This window comes from Ascaphus truei, chromosome 2 (genome assembly GCF_040206685.1).
Source record: "Ascaphus truei isolate aAscTru1 chromosome 2, aAscTru1.hap1, whole genome shotgun sequence".
NCBI lineage: Eukaryota > Metazoa > Chordata > Amphibia > Anura > Ascaphidae > Ascaphus > Ascaphus truei.
The window spans coordinates 226627716-226645382 of record NC_134484.1 but is presented as its reverse complement, the minus strand read 5'-3'; the positions used below and the strand labels follow the sequence as shown (position 1 = coordinate 226645382).

Genomic DNA, 17667 nt, shown 5'->3' with positions numbered 1-17667 from the left:
AAATATTTGTGCTCCTATGCGTAGGTATTTACAAACTGCTTTTGTACCGCACGTGCAGCACACTTCCCTTAACACTTTCCAGTCTCCTTCACTGCTGACATGAAGACAGCAAAGTCTGACTGTGCTGACGTTATCATTGGTAACTATAAACATGCTTTAATGACACGGTCAGTACTAAAAATGTTTTACTCAGATGAGATTAAGCAGAAATGTAAGCTTGTTGCCTAATCCAGATTCAGACTATTCTTGTACGTGTCTGGGCAGCTCCCTGTTATCACGGTTGTGGCAAATTTTAGAAGCAAAATTTACAGGAAAGTGACCAAATCAGGACTTTCAAAACAAAGCATTGGACAAATTCTGCTCCTGTTGGTTCAGCACAAAAGTGAAATCTTTAAGGAATGTAACATCTTGATGAACATTTAAATGTATTTATTTTTTTAAATTGATGTCTTGTTTACAAATGTAGGCTCAAAATACTTTACTGTTTGATATGACGAAGGACGCAGTTCCGAAACGCGTAGAGGTCACGTAGGGATCACCTGACGTGCATGTGCACAGGCCGAGGTGGGATTGCGGAGTAGTACTGGCGGAGATTCCAGTATCACATGCGAATACAGTCCGGACTGGTTATTCAGTATCCACATGTAGTAAGCCTGCTTGTCCCTTCCGTGTGTCTCACTTCCCTCAGTGCGGTATACAACTACTCTCAGCATTGGTATAACTGGTTGTGGGAAGTAGTTCTGTCATACTGTGACCAATCGGTTTAGTGCTTTGCACTTAATATATGGTTTTATATGTATCACTAGGAAGTAATGGGTTTCTTTTAACCAGTCATTTGTTTTCCTTGTGGGTTTTAATGTTGTCATATATATGGGGTCTATTGACTTGCTTAATAAACTGATCAACATTTCATATGTATATTTAGTGTTTTTATTACTGCATCTCCATTTAGTGAGCCCATGCACTAATCCCTGGTGCACATTGTGTGTATTCTGTTTTTTTGTGGTTTTTCTGTTTTGTATGAATAGTAAGATATACAAGAACACATTCCAAAACATTCATTTGTTAGGCGCTAGTTAACATTGTACCTAGATTTGGTTGGAACAATCAAGTAACTTCAAAGTTGAAATGATCAGGGCCAAGCTACTGCATGTAATTTCTTAGCAAATTAACAACAGTGACCATACTAAAAGTCATCGCAAAAACTATTTGACATGAATACATTTCTAAAATGGAAAAGTGCTGCAGAATCTGACACCGTTACTGTATAATAAGTGCTTCTACAGACCGTTGCAATCTGGGATCGTCTCTGGGAAATTTAAACATTTGGTAGACTTACTATGAAAATCACCAAAAATGATGCATAAACAAAAAAAGGATATTTCAAAATGTAGTAAGAGGGGCCGCTGCTTTATTAGCAGAAAAACAACGTATCCTAGGTTTTAACTGCAAACTCACCTATCAGGGTTATAGGAAGCACACACTGAATCAATCATTCCAACATCCAAAGTGCCCTAAAAAGGAAGGCGAAAAACAAAACAGTTATCTAGTAAATAATGCAAGATTATGGGGCATACAGTATGTATCAAGGCAAAAGTGGAGCAAGTCTGGGGGGAAATAATTGCATATCAAAAATCAATTTCCTGTGGGAGTAGCATTTATTAAAAAAAATTATTAAGTTTAAAGTTATTGTTTAGGAAATACATGTAAAAACCATTGATTTGTGATATGCAATGTGTTTAGAACTGCCATAGACTAGGGTTGGGCGATATCAAAATTCACACCACGATATTAAGAAATGTATCACGGTAACGATATATCGCAGTAAATTTGTTATAATAAAAGTCTGAATATGTTCTGGTAAATCTACATAAAATGTGTTCTCAAAATAAATACATTTTCTTAAGATTTACTAGAATAAAGAGATCTTCATTCCCAAACCCTTTCCATGTCTGCACTTTGCCTTTCCTCACCAACACTGCTCCAGTCACCCTCACCCATCCCCTCCTCGTCACTCTCACCCGAGATATTCCCTCCATTAAATAACATGTTTCACTTATAAAATGTTAAAAATATATTAAACTGATTTTTTGACAATCAAGATTTTGTATTCACATTTTCATAAAGGGTGAGGAAGATGAAAGCAGTGAAGGTGGGAAAGGGTGAAGTGCAGACATGGAATTGGGGGGGAGGTTAAGGGTCCCAGTAGAGATAGAGGAAGGGGTTAAGAGCCCCAGGGGGGGCGGGGAGAGAGGAAGGGGTTAAGAGCCCCAGGTGGGAGAGAGGAAGGGTTTAAGTACCCCATGGGCGGGGGAGAGGAAGGGTGCCCCAGGGGGAGATAGAAGAATGGGGTAAGGCTCCCAAGGGGGAAAGAGGAAGGGGTTAAGGGTCCCAAGGGGGAGAGAGAAAGGGGTTAAGGGTCCCAGGGGGGAAAAAGGAAGGTGTTAAGTGCCTCAGGGGGAGGAGAGGGAAGGGGTTGTCCCAGGGGCAGGGGTGTGCAGGGGTTAACAAAAGCAAAGTGTGGAGTTCCTACCTGTTACTGCTGCTCTCACATGCTCCCCGGGGAGAGAGAGGCAGAGACAGCACAGCGGCAGCTTCACAGCTGTTCTCATTGCACCGGCATCCCAAAATATCGCGATAACAGGTAATCTCCCATATCGGCATACTGGGAGATTCCGTTATTGTGATATTTCGATATACTGTATCGGTATATCTCCCAACCGTACCATAGACAGGATTCAATGTTTTAACGTGCTAGAGTTTTATAATGGCGAATTGCCTACGATTTACAGATATAATTTGCAAAATGACAGCACCAAATGTATCAAAGAAAAGTTACATTGAAAGCAAAAGGATTTTTTCTTTGATGCATGTGGTGCAGTTATTTTGCACCCAAATTGACCCACTTTTCCCCTTGATACATATGCCCCTTAGTAGTCATTGAGAAACACGGTGTATGGGGTAACAATGAAACAATAGTTGAAAATCAATATAGAGTACATGAGATTTTTGAAAAATGATTCATTTCTTATTTTCCCAAATTGTTCTTGCATTATAACGTTAACACTTAAAGGCTTTAAACTTTTAAAGCAACAGCCCAATCACCGGGTGCAGCTGCATTATAACTACAGCAGCTCCCATTAACCATGACCTCTGTAGCACTGGACTAAATGACCTTTAGCCCTTGATGGAATGAACTGTATATCTCTTGACTGAATAAGTGAAAAGGTTTCTGTTCTTTGCAGCGATCTGCCACTCCACTGGTAGTAATACTGAATGGTTTGAAATTGTGTTGCTGGGCTAAGTATCAATACTTTGGATTTGGAGGAAAGTCTGTTAATTACAGTAATCATTACTTTGCTTTGATTTTTTACCTTTCCAGTCTTAAACACACAAATAAAGTCAGCTAAGTCACTTACGGCGTAATCCATATAATACAGGAATTATTTTCTATAATGCATGCTATTCCACTACTAAAAGGTACTTACTGTATGTTAGGAATATCAGACAACACTGTAATTTACACACCTGTCAAACTACATTTTCAGGACAGTAGAGTCCAATCTTCATTTTTAGCTCCTTCCCAAAAGCCTTTGGGGATTTGCAGTCCTACTTTGCTAATACAAGGGACAGGACTAGAAATCCCACAATGATTAGGAATGTAAATGTCAAAACGAAGCTATTACACAAATTCAGAGTCAGTTGGCAGATATAGATTCTCCCACACAAAGGCTTCATTAGTAGGATTACAATAATAATCCAACAATGCACACAGGGCTAGTGAAAACATTTCTACTTACCACAGCATTTTGGGGATTTGCTTGCTCATCGTGCATCTCCCGAATCTCCTGCTCTGTGGATGAATGAACTTGGCTCATCACACTGAACCACTGACTGCAGAGGGAGAAAAGTCAGACACGGTTTAAAAAGAAAGAAAAAGGCTTACAAGTCAAACAAGTCACCCACACTGCAGCTTCCCTCATACGAGACAGGTTCTGCACAATACACCAGCATTATAGTCCCTAGCTGTCCATTTCATTTTTTTCTTGCCAATACTAAATATTATAAAATACTGTTGGTTTCCAGGAAATTGTATGAAATAGCTCCCGGCTTTGGGAGGAAGAGAGATAAAGACAAAACAAATGGAAAGAAATCTTCAATCATCAAAGATGTGCGAAGTTTAATAGCAATTCAATCTGCAGTCTGGTGCTTTCTGTAAATAAAATAAATGACTCGTCAGACTAAGCGTTGTGTCCCTTGACCTCTATCTTGTTTCCAAGAGTGTCTGAGCTTTCCATCTTACAATGTACTCTCTTGGTTTTGTTTTAATGCTTTTCTTAACCAGTGTGGATACACACACAGTATTAGGCTTCCTCACGCATATGTTCCTACATAACATTAATATGTAACACATATTTAATATTTTAAAGAGAAGCACTATTTTAATGTTTAACCTTTAATATGTGGTAGATAAACTGGCTTCGCAGCCTGTGGTCAGTCAGGCAATTAGAGGCTCTACTAGCTGACGTTAGTGTAATATTATTAATTAATAATTATTTATGTATAATATATTAATCTTCTTCTTTTTTTTTAAAGCTAATAACTCTTTATTTTGCTAATAATGCATGGTTCGGTGCACGAATGGGTTAGGGCCATTCTCTGGACATGCAGACTCTGTCTGATCCTATTCCATCCCAGCTGCTATAATGAAGTCATAGTAAATGGGGCTATGGTACAGTACAGTATGTATGTATATCTTTATTTATATAGCGCCATTAATGTACATAGCACTTCACAGCAGTAATACACGTGACAATCATATCAATAACAAATAATACAAATAACGGGTCATGGGAATAAGTGCTTCAGACATAAAAGTAACATTTCGGAAGAGGAGTCCCTGCTCCGAAGAGCTTACAATCTAATTGGTAGGGAGGAAGAACGTACAGAGACAGTAGGAGGGCGTTCTGGTAAGTGCATCTGCAAGGGGCCAAGCTTTAAGTATCATGTGTCCAGTATTATCCAGTATTATTTATACCAAGAATAGTGAATTAAGCTTTCATGATAAAAGCACAAATGTAAAAAATCAATAACAAAAAGAATCATCTTTGAACTTTAGGGTTCGTATAAGCAAGCCAAGTTACCATTGGTTTATCCTCCAATGGCACATGTCCACTAAAAGGTGCTAAACTTTAGCACGCCTTTACTCCCATTGGCAAAATAACCCACTTTTAATATCCACTCCAATTATTTTACATTATATTATTCTTTAAACATATTCTCCATATCAAAACTCGATTCCAAAACAGTATTTTTATATAAAATTTGCGATTTAATTATAAAAATAACACTTGTGAGCATGATTTCATTATAATAGAATATTAAAATATTGAAAGGGCTATAAGACACAGACCCGTTATTCCGTATTTCTAAACATTTAACACATTTCTTTTCTTGAATGTCATTTATTTTTGAACTCTACATACAGACATAAATATAGATTTAAGAATGACTTCTATTACAACAAATGTATATAGGGAGAAGTGAACCTCCAATGTAGCGCTACAAAGATCCTGACTCAAGTCACGTTAGGATAGAGAATAATAAATTCCTTTAGTAGAGATCGGGATTTAGTCCGTTTTTAGAACTGTACCTCTGGATCAGAACGTATGAGTCTGCTGAGATAGACACCCAGGAGGAGCCACGCTCAAAGCTGGACAACAGGTGGGGTCATGTAAGATCCAGGTACAAAGCAGATAATGCAACCTCCACAGGCAGTGAACCAATATTGAAGGTGAATGCAGTACTCACGGATCCGTGTTGATTGAAGTAACTAATGGATTCATACTGCGTGCATCCCGTGAGAAGAAATCCGACAAAAATGTACAAGGTAACGTGGAGCACAGCGATGAGAAAACGAGAACTGGGGGCAGGATCAAAAGGACAAAAAAATAAAAGTTTATTAACACACCGTGCCCATACAAAAACTGAGGCAAAACTGTGACGCGTTCCCCGCCGTAACTGGTACTTTATCAAATAAAGTGGCAATTATGACGGGAAACGCGTCAGAGTTTTGCCTCAGTTTTTGAACGGGCACTATGTGTTAATAAACTTTTATTTTTTTTACCTTTTGACCCTGCCTCCAGTTCTCTTTTGCTCATCGCTGTGCTCCACGTTACCTTATTACAACAAATGGCCTATTTTTATTTAAAGAGCACTGTATGCTTATAAATAAAAACAGGCCATTTGGTATAATACATACATGTTTTAGGATCAGAATAATATGCAGTATTAGGTGATTATGTCTTTGTAGTGACAATGGGAGATGTGCACCGCTGGCCTGTATACCTGCGGTAGTCTATTCCACAGGCGGCATTGCTTTGTGCTGTGAACGTGCGGCAGTCTTTATAGTCGCCCCGCTGTGTGTTTACTGAAAACACTTACAAATTATTTATATCCTCTAGTGTTTTGGAAAAATTAGTCATGTGCCACTGAATGGATATAGCACACAATTCTCTGTTGACATCTATTTGTACCCTGTAATGAATACAGGATCTCAATCAAACAACCGCACCCACATCACTGCCACAAATTCCTTGAAGTGTAATCTCGATAGTGCCAGTGCATTTGGTGTTTGAATGTTAAACATTTTAAAATGTACATCTAAAACAAACCCTCATTATTAATACGTTGGCAACCTTAGCAATAAGAGCTTAGTGGACAGGTTAACAACTTTTAAAACACCAACACAGTAATCCATTCACTGCTGTAGCCTCTGAGAGTGGAGCAGTTTGCTAATTTTTTAGTTACTGATATGAAACTAAATTAAATTAATCCAAGTGAAGAAAAAGTATTTTCTTTCTTATATGAATCTAATTAGGAGTCTAACATATGAATGAGAGAAGAGAGAGAGAAGAGAGAGAGAAGAGAGAGAGAAGAGAGAGAGAGAGAAGAGGGAGAGAGAGAGCTATGTTACTTTGGACTCAGAACTTCCAACGCAATTAAAATCTTACTCAATGGCCTTCTGTACATGAAAGGATAACTATATATTATTTATTACTATAAATATATTCCACAGTACAGTTATACTCTAAGACAGGGGAGGCCAAACTTTTTTCTTTAAGCGCTGCGCCCCCTCCCCCCCTCCCGAAAATGTTGCGCCCCCAGCTCTAAGACTCCATGCGGTCACCTCTGAGGAAAGGTCACAGTCAAAACAGACTTGGCCAAGATCATAAAGTGCGTGTAAATGGTGGGAGCTAAAATTGAATCTACAACCTCGTGCAATCGAGATTAACCTCTTAACTACTACGTGTTCTTTTTCATTGAAACACAATCACCTATTCGCGTTCAGATCCACAAGTGTCACCCATTGAACAGCATGGACCATGGGCAACTATGCTCATCGTGGCAATGCAAATGAGTAGTAACTCATTACAATTTAATGAATATCAACAGCATGTCATAGAATAAAATGTAATTCTGAAAATGCCACAGACATCAATGAAGACTAATGATAAAGAACAGTTCCGATCACTTTCACATACACACAGTGCTTCCAGTGCAGCAGCCATGGACTCTCAGACACGTCCCCTAAACCCGATCACTTTCACATACACACAGTGCTTCCAGTGCAGCAGCCATGGACTCGCAGACACGTCCCCTAAACCCGATCACATTCACATACACACAGTGCTACCAGTGCAGCAGCCATGGACTCGCAGACACGTCCCCTAAACCCGATCACTTTCACATACACACAGTGCTTCCAGTGCAGCAGCCATGGACTCGCAGACACATCCCCTAAACCCGATCACATTCACATACACACAGTGCTTCCAGTGCAGCAGCCATGGACTCGCAGACACGTCCCCTAAACCCGATCACATTCACATACACACAGTGCTTCCAGTGCAGCAGCCATGGACTCGCAGACACATCCCCTAAACCCGATCACATTCACATACACACAGTGCTTCCAGTGCAGCAGCCATGGACTCGCAGACACGTCCCCTAAACCCGATCACAATCACATACACACAGTGCTTCCAGTACAGCAGCCATGGACTCTCAGACACGTTCCCTAAACCCGATCACATTCACATACACACAGTGCTTCCAGTGCAGCAGCCATGGACTCGCAGACACGTCCCCTAAACCCGATCACATTCACATACACACAGTGCTTCCAGTGCAGCAGCCATGGACTCGCAGACACATCCCCTAAACCCGATCACATTCACATACACACAGTGCTTCCAGTGCAGCAGCCATGGACTCGCAGACACGTCCCCTAAACCCGATCACATTCACATACACACAGTGCTTCCAGTGCAGCAGCCATGGACTCGCAGACACGTCCCCTAAACCCGATCACATTCACATACACACAGTGCTTCCAGTGCAGCAGCCATGGACTCGCAGACACGTCCCCTAAACCCGATCACATTCACATACACACAGTGCTTCCAGTGCAGCAGCCATGGACTCTCAGACACGTCCCCTAAACCCGATCACATTCACATACACACAGTGCTTCCAGTGCAGCAGCCATGGACTCGCAGACACGTCCCCTAAACCCGATCACATTCACATACACACAGTGCTTCCAGTGCAGCAGCCATGGACTCGCTGACACGTCCCCTAAACCCGATCACATTCACATACACACAGTGCTTCCAGTGCAGCAGCCATGGACTCGCAGACACGTCCCCTAAACCCGATCACATTCACATACACACAGTGCTACCAGTGCAGCAGCCATGGACTCTCAGACACGTCCCCTAAACCCGATCACATTCACATACACACAGTGCTTCCAGTGCAGCAGCCATGGACTCGCAGACACGTCCCCTAAACCCGATCACATTCACATACACACAGTGCTTCCAGTGCAGCAGCCATGGACTCTCAGACACGTCCCCTAAACCCGATCACATTCACATACACACAGTGCTTCCAGTGCAGCAGCCATGGACTCGCAGACACGTCCCCTAAACCCGATCACATTCACATACACACAGTGCTTCCAGTGCAGCAGCCATGGACTCTCAGACACGTCCCCTAAACCCGATCACAATCACATACACACAGTGCTTCCAGTGCAGCAGCCATGGACTCGCAGACACGTTCCCTAAACCCGATCACATTCACATACACACAGTGCTACCAGTGCAGCAGCCATGGACTCGCAGACACGTTCCCTAAACCCGATCACATTCACATACACACAGTGCTTCCAGTGCAGCAGCCATGGACTCTCAGACACATCCCCTAAACCCGATCACAATCACATACACACAGTGCTTCCAGTGCAGCAGCCATGGACTCGCAGACACGTTCCCTAAACCCGATCACATTCACATACACACAGTGCTTCCAGTGCAGCAGCCATGGACTCGCAGACACGTTCCCTAAACCCGATCACATTCACATACACACAGTGCTTCCAGTGCAGCAGCCATGGACTCTCAGACACGTCCCCTAAACCCGATACATTCACAATGCATGCCAGCAACCACTCTCACACTAATGAAACCCCTGGGTCCAAACAGATGTCTGTGAGTACATTGGCTGGCCAGTTCTTATTTAGCCCTGACTTTGCTTTAAAAATCTGTGTGACCTCAATGAGATAATTAATACAAATTTGCCAAACACTTCATTACGAGGATATAACAGCTTTCCTTAACGATTCCATGAATACATTCAGAAACATTTGGGATCCCTGGTTGGACAAGGCTGGGGGAAGATGATTCGACCCAGTCTCTCTCTCTCACTTTTATTACCATAAGATGTTCAGAGTTTGTGAATAAACCAAAGACCTGTTAAGTGTCTTCTCATGTCCCTCATCATATGAGAAATGTGTTTAACCTGCTCGTGTGAAAGATAATCCACCAGTTAGCATGTTTACATGTTAATTGTAACTACTGTTATCTATGGATGTTGATGTGATGTAACCCCCCCACACCCCATTGCTTTCTTTTTCTTTCTCCTACACCCCTATAATCCCTCTCCCCCCCCCATCCCCAAAAAAAAAAAATCAGCAGGCCTAAACTTAAAGGGATCCCCGTTAATGTGGATAAGAATCAAAATGTGATGCCTTGTGAGTGTTCGTTTGCATGTCATAACCCAGAATCCCTGGCTGCAGAGGAAGCACCGTATGCTGTTTAGGGCACCAGTCTGACACATATGAATGTCTTTATGATTACCTGTTCTCTGTACGATGGAGAGTTTTTGTCACTTTTTTGCTGACAATACTCGTAGTGTAACTGACATTATTTAGAAATTATATTGTCTCTTAATATTTTGCATTATATTTGCCAAAGCTCCATGTGAAAGGGCATTCAAGATAATGCTATTTACACATTAATAGTTCCTTAGTATCTTTAAACCAAGAGTGTCACTTACTCATCTACAGAGTGTTAATGCCAGTTAGTCAACTAGAATGTTCCTCTAATCACTGTAGGTGGCTTTGCTACGTTAAGAGGTTGTTCTGTATATTTATGATTTTGCTTTAGATATCTTTACAATTCTGAACTTTGCAGAAGCCAAAATATGAAACAATGCTTTTTTCTTACCTCGCATCTTCAGGAGACTCTGCAATCAAGTGATACGTTCGATTGTCCATCACTATATCAATCCCATTCTCTTTGCCCGTATTATCTATGATCTCCCTGAAATCAAAAACAAAGAGTATTGAAGTGCAATATACAGTATATATATATATATATATATATATATATATATATATATATACAGTTGTTGACAAATCACCAAAAACTCTACTCGCCACACAAAAAAATCTACTCGCCACCTAGTACCAAACGTGTGCTCCTTGGGCCAATATTTACTCGCCCGGGGGTTAAATCCACTCGCCCGGGGCGAGCAAATGTATAGGTTTGTCGAACACTGTGTATATATATATATATATATATATATATATATATATATAGAGATATATCAGGGTTATACACTACATATGTGTACATTTAGACCCCCTCCCCAGCATGGAAAGTAAAAAGGTGATGCTTAGTATAACTGTGCTAATATGACTGAAGTAGTAGTGGTTTAAAGCAGGGGTGCGCAAACTTTTTTGTCTGCGCCCTGCTGCTGCTATCCCCTCTGCTCGTGCCCCCCCCTACCTTGTCTCTCGCGTTTCTGACATCACAACCTCATGTGAGGTCACGTTCCCATGGCAACGCAACATCATGTGACCGTGCCGACTCATTTGTTGCCATGGAGACAAGGTAAGGGAACTTTCAAAGACCTTGCACGCTCCACCGGCATTTAATTGAAATGTTTTGGGGAAGACCACAGGTCCTCTGTAACCGCCGCCCCCACCCCCAGAAATGTTCTGTAAGCGCGCACCCCTGGTTTAAGGCATAGGCAGATAAAACAAATATCCCCAAGTAACCAAAAAGCCACAATTCACAGTGATTTGTCTCTTAGTCTAGATCGAAGTTCCATATATTTTGCATTCCTTTATCTATAGGCTTCATTTAAATCAGTGATAAAACAATACCAACGTGTACTGTATTTAACCTTCCTGTGAGAGAGAATACAATTTGGTGCAAATCCTAACATTCCAGCAGTGAAGTGGTTAAAGGATAGACGAGAGCTAGAATACTGCCACCTAACTGCATGTTCTTATGAGACCCAGTCCAGTGCTTGTTATCAGTGAAGACAAACATGTCTGGATTGACCTCTTATAATGACATATTCCGGGGGTATCACTGAGCACCGCTGGGGTGCATTGCACAGCGGTCCCGCATTACCTGCCAGACATACGTGCCAGTTGACGTGGGAACTGAGTCGGGAGCTCTTAGTGAATCTCCCTTAGAGTTAGGTTGTCAGTACCAGGCTGTAGCTTCCTAACATTCTTGCTTATGCCCATAGATGATCAGAACTATATAATAAAAATAAAGCAACTACTATAAATATCACTAGATCAAACTTTATTGAAGGGCCATAAACCTATCACTATTTATTGATACAATATGCTTGGCTTTTCTAGGTGCATACGGTCATTCTTTCTTGCACTGTGAATGCTTTAGCACTCTCTACTTGTAACGTTGTAAAGACATTCAACCAGTTTTAAATGGATGTTGTTTACTTTGATATATTTTTTTTGATTTGTTATGGAAATCCTAATGATCAACATAATCATCTGGTAAAGGGACACTGTCACAAAAATGATCGTATTTTCCTTGATCTGTAAGGCCTGGGACATGGTGATATGAAGAGCGCTGGGCAGCGCTGACGCTCATGCTCTCCTGCTCAAGCAGGAGATTTTTCGTGTCCCTGCGTGAGCGTCAGCGAGCGCGCTTGTGTGCCGGGTGGGAGGCGGGGCTAGGGCGCCACGTCACGGCGCCGACATCACGGACTGCCATTGGCTTCTGGCAGTCACGTGACCGGCCCTGCGCTTCCCTCAGCGGCAAAATTTAAACTTGCCTGTCTCCTGCATTTCCAGACGCCTCCGCACGCCTGCGGAAGCATGCGGAAGTGCCATCTAAAGCGGCACTGATAGGGATAATGTTTCCCCTCAGCGCGCCTCAGCGCGCCTCAGCACGGTCTTTTTGACCATGTCCGAGGCCTTATGCTTAAAACTTTTATTTTTGTTTTTCGTAGAAATTCTTGCACTTTTTTGTTTGTGTTCATGGACATAGACAAACTTTTTGCCAAAGTTCGAATCCGCTGCAAAAATTGCACTTCTTTTCGTAAAAGGTCCAACGTTTGTGAATTCGGCCCCCAAAAAGTTTGGTTTGCCTAACTTTTAGCAAACCATGTGTAAGCACGCAATTTTGCCTTTCACCACTAGAGTTCACTTCTCTCTCCATAAAACTAATATTTCAGGTTCTGGATGAACTTTAAAAAATTTGTCATGGCAAAATTGCATGCTTTTGTATGATTTTTGAATAACAAAATGTTTAAACTAACTTTTTGCATAGACGTAAACATTTGTGAGAAAATTTACAAGACGAACTTTGACACTTTCATCCATCTACATATATTTACAAATGTGCTTTGTATTTTTGTATGTTAGCTATTCTTTTGCCTGATTAAGTATCACTGTTTATGTTTCACTTTCAATTCGTGTTTGTTACCTTTTTTTTTTTAATATTTACATGTTGTAGCACTGCCCATAACAGCTATTTTTCTATTTCAGATATTTTTTCTTACTTTTTCAGTTTAAAATTGTTCAAATCAAACAACAACACATCACTCTGTTGATCTAAAGAAAAAAATCTAAATAAATAGTGTACATATTGTTTAAGATTGTTAGGGTTTTTCACAGACCACATTTTTGGAGTGACTGTACATTTCACCTTTTTTCCTATTATAAAAACATTAATTTACCATTTTTAAAATTCAGCATAGGGAATTCATGTTTTTACATTCAACTGAAGACAAACACTAAGGAATATATTGCGAAAAATCTGGTATTATAGACATTTACCTATGTGATCTGTGACAAAACTACATGACACTGTAATGGCAACAGTTCCAAACAAGACCTGCTTTGCAAATGTGCACAACTTTACTAATAACTTGATATATTGTGGGGGAGAAATTGATCTGTGCAGTTCAGTTGAATTTGTATGTGTATCAGATATTAAAACCTAATCATTTCTTTCCCTATGAGACCTCTATTATCCTGCAGATGAGGTTTAAGAGTCCCCTGAGACATAACATTCTACCTTGAAAACATTGGAAAATATACAGACAAATATTTACTGAAAATAACCACAGATAGCGCCTTGTATTTATAACACTGTCTGCTTCCAGAAAAAGCTACACATTCTCTGGTGCCCAATATCAAATGTTGCTCTCAAACAAATATCCTAGGGAACTAATAATAATGTTTGCTCTCACATAACAGCTTAAAGCTGCAGTTCAAGCTGCCGTTTTAAATATATATATATTTCCCAGTCAATATGTGCATCAATACAATCTGCACACTGACAAGTGATTCGCTAAGATGCAGATCTATCTGTTCTTCTGTAATCGATCGCTTGCTCCGGGTTATTTAATTCAGTTCTTGCACAGCATTCTGGGCAATGAAGTCCTGGAATATGATTGACTGGGCAGTTACTAGAGGCAGTTACTAGATACGATTGGTGCACTGCTAGAGAGAGGCGGGGCTCAAGTGCCAGAGCCTATCAGAAGGGGAAGGGGCTGTCACTTTGGAAATGCTTGCTACATTAGAAACATTAAAAATGTCTTTAAAAACTTTTTTATTCTTTTTTTAAATGCTCCAAGTGTTTTCTAATAGTACAGAACTGATTTATTAAAAAGAACACACATGTAGGATATTGCTTGAACTATAAGTACTACAGGGCAGGGACTCATTGTGCCTGCAAATAAATTATATCAGTGCTATATAATGAAAAAATATTATTATTATTATTATAGTGCTGTGAAATCATATTCCCTTTGCTCTTGAACATTTCAGCTCCACTGATTGAAATAAATAAATGTAATGTTTCCAAGCCCGGGGAAGCCCGGTTTCTCAGCATCCCAGGGACAGATGGAAGTGGCTGACAGTAATTGCTAAAGAATCTATGGGAAATAGGACAAATATTATTGTGAAAATTGTATAAAGTATAATACTTAGACAACATGGCTGTATCACTATCAGAAATGAGCTGTAATGCATTTTTGAGGTGATTGCCTTTTTTTTTTTTACCTTTTCTTAAATGCCTATTTCCTTTTTTGTAAATAAATATTTAAATTAAATATTTAAATATTAGTAGCAAAATAAATTTTACAATGTACTTTTATTTTGATTCGTGTTACGTACTTGGCTTCCCGAACTTCTATGGTTCCTTTCATTCTCTCTTCACTGTCATTTTCAAAGTACATCAGCTTGGACTGACGGAGAACAAACCAACGCTTCTTCCAGTTCCTTCTGGAGAGTGTCGATGATCCACCACCCTTTTTGTGAAGCCAACCTTGCTTCAGGGCTTCCTGTTTGGTACGGAACCAAAGGAACGTCTCGTCCTTCAAGACACACCAGCGCTTCTTCCATGAGTTCATCACCCCACCTGTCAGAAAAGTGTCATGGGCAACACAAAGGAAATCATTACAATTCCAGTTAAATCAATAGGATTAAATGAAGCTACAAGCACAACATATAAATTGTGCATCGTGTGAGGAATAAACCACCTGCAAATATGTAAGTTGAAAAAGCTTGAAAATATACGAATACTTTTTTGCGTATTTGTTTTGTATACCAACATTTTTGAAGACAACAAAAATTTGGAGAAATTTTTTTTTTTTAACCATTAAGCAATCTCTCAGGGATGTTCCTGGCGGGGACTCTGCTCTCTTTCGTTCCCTGCTTGGAGTTCTGCAAGTCTGCCACTGGGGATGTTGTTTGTTCTTGAATTCTGAACACAACTCTCTGAAGATCCTGGTTGTGTAATGCTCTTCACATATCCCTCTTTCCCAGCCAGCCCTTCATAAACATCCCTTTCCTGTTCCTTCTTTGCCTGTTTATTGAGGTTTTCCTCCGTATTCAAGCTCACTGCCACTTTGCTGTTACTGCTTGCTATTACTGTGTTCCAGACACTTTTTGGACTCACACTTTGTTTGCCTCCCTCCAGCCCTGACCACCACTCTTTGCCTGCTGCCAGGCCTGACCTCTGCTTCGTTCCTAACCATCCTTTGCCTGACGCCAGTCATGACCTGCCTGTTTACTGAACATGGCTACCCGCCTGTCCCAGCCACTGGACTCCAGCCCCATAGTCGCTCCCCATGGCACTGGCACCCATTTGAAAACAGATGGCGGAAGTGTTTTCTATGTAAGTGTTTGTATAGTTACATTTGTTTTAAATAAAGTATATATATTTTATCTATATCTTGCGACTGTCATCCTTCTCTGGATTACTGCAAGGATAGCGACTGTCCATCCTCTAGGAAATAATAGTTGAAGATTGGAGGGGGTTCCTGGACAGCTAAAGATACCTTGATGGGAGGAGCTCGCCCGTGTGAGTATAGCCGCTATCTTTTACAGGCTTTTACCCATAAACACTACTGATGCTTTTTTGGTTTATTACTTTTGGTGATTACACTCATGTTCAACCACTGAGTGTTTTTTTTAATACATTTTATATCATCTGCACTTACCACAACTATATCTCTACTGACATATGAGGATCAAGGGAGGATCCTTTCAAGGTTGAGCAGCAGTTCTATAAAGGGCCAGTATAACATTGTTATCTGGTTTTATATTGTTATTTGAATTGACCTTTTTTTATTAGACTTAACCTTTTTTTATTAGACTTACTACAAAGTGATTGCTATTATTATTTTTAGGGGAGCGCCGCAGTTATCCTATACAACTGTTCATTTTGAACCTGCGACGAGTCTGTACACCTACCTTTCATGTACAAAAAGCCGTGGAAATAAGGCAAGCTAACACAGCTGTAGACAGAATCCCTTCTATAGGAAAGCTCATCGTCTGTGTCGAACCTCGAATCAAAGTCCTCTTCACTATCTTCAAACTGAAAATACATTCATGAGGCTCATTTAGGAAACAGAAGCTATATATCGGAAACAAAACATATTCCAGATGGTCATGCCTTTGATCAATAAACACTGATGTTTCTTTTAACATCAGTAAAACTGTTTTGGGTTTATATAAAACAGAGCTAACTGTTCTTTCCCTAAAACAAAGTCAGTTATAGTTGCACTGTACATGTACAGATACCATACAGTATTTTATATATTTAAGATATATGACAATGTCATGCTCTACTACAAGATAACCTAAAATGTAATCTATATTATATGACACACACACAGCTACAACATTTAGATCCTTTCTAGAAGCACAAACCGGGGAACAAACACATATCAATTCCCTTTCCTCCATCCCACCAAACTTATTGTATTTCCTTATAGTCCAAAGAGTAACACTTTGATTAAATAAATGAAAACGGAATTCTCATTAGAGAGAAATACTGTAGAGACAGATAGAGACAGATAGAGACAGAGACACAGATAGAGACAGAGACACAGATAGAGACGGAGACTCAGAGACACAGAGAGAGACAGAAACACTGAGGATAGGATCTGAATCACCGTGTTGCACCGAAAGATGTGATGCATTGTTACTGCAAAGTGATGGTGTCATGACCCCATCTGGCATAGTGTGTGTGTGTGTGTGTGTGTGTGTATCTGTGTGTGTATATACATACACTGTATACCAGGCATTGAAGGGATGGTAAAGATACCAAAGAGTTAATGTTCTTTCCATTACAAATGGCCTTACATGTAACCAGTGGAACAAATTAATTCACTGTGCAGTTTTACTGTTTCTATTTGAGGAGGCTTAAGTTGTTTGCATAACAAACATGTAAAGATCATTCACCCAAACTGCAATCATTTAAAAAAAAGGAAACTTACAGTAAGTCTGATGATTTAAATACAGCAGAAGATGGTGAACAGCTCAGCAAGCCTTTTTTTATTTTAGCTTATATTACAAAGAGCGACACTGTGACGAGACACATTTAGACCTAATTTCTTGGAATGACCTTGGAAGAGATGAACTTTCACAGGTGCATGGACTCACTAGGGTGCGATCCAGCTTGCAGCACCCCAATCCCGCAATAACTGCCATTGACCTGAATTGTAGTAAAGTGCGGCATCGCTGTATCACCCCTTAGC

The 17667-nt window shown here is 40.4% G+C and overlaps 1 protein-coding gene across 1 annotated transcript in view; it reads right to left on the bottom strand.

The window, feature by feature from the left end:
* The window catches only part of MYO10 (myosin X), a 258726-nt gene that overhangs the window by 16030 nt on the left and 225029 nt on the right, over window positions 1-17667 (bottom strand). Inside the window, exons 26-30 of the mRNA XM_075585926.1 lie at window positions 16379-16502; window positions 14798-15041; window positions 10575-10670; window positions 3801-3894; window positions 1459-1514 (exon numbers count right to left, since the gene is read on the bottom strand). Coding sequence (XP_075442041.1) covers window positions 1459-1514; window positions 3801-3894; window positions 10575-10670; window positions 14798-15041; window positions 16379-16502 — 614 coding nt within the window. The remainder of the gene's footprint in view (window positions 1-1458; window positions 1515-3800; window positions 3895-10574; window positions 10671-14797; window positions 15042-16378; window positions 16503-17667) is intronic.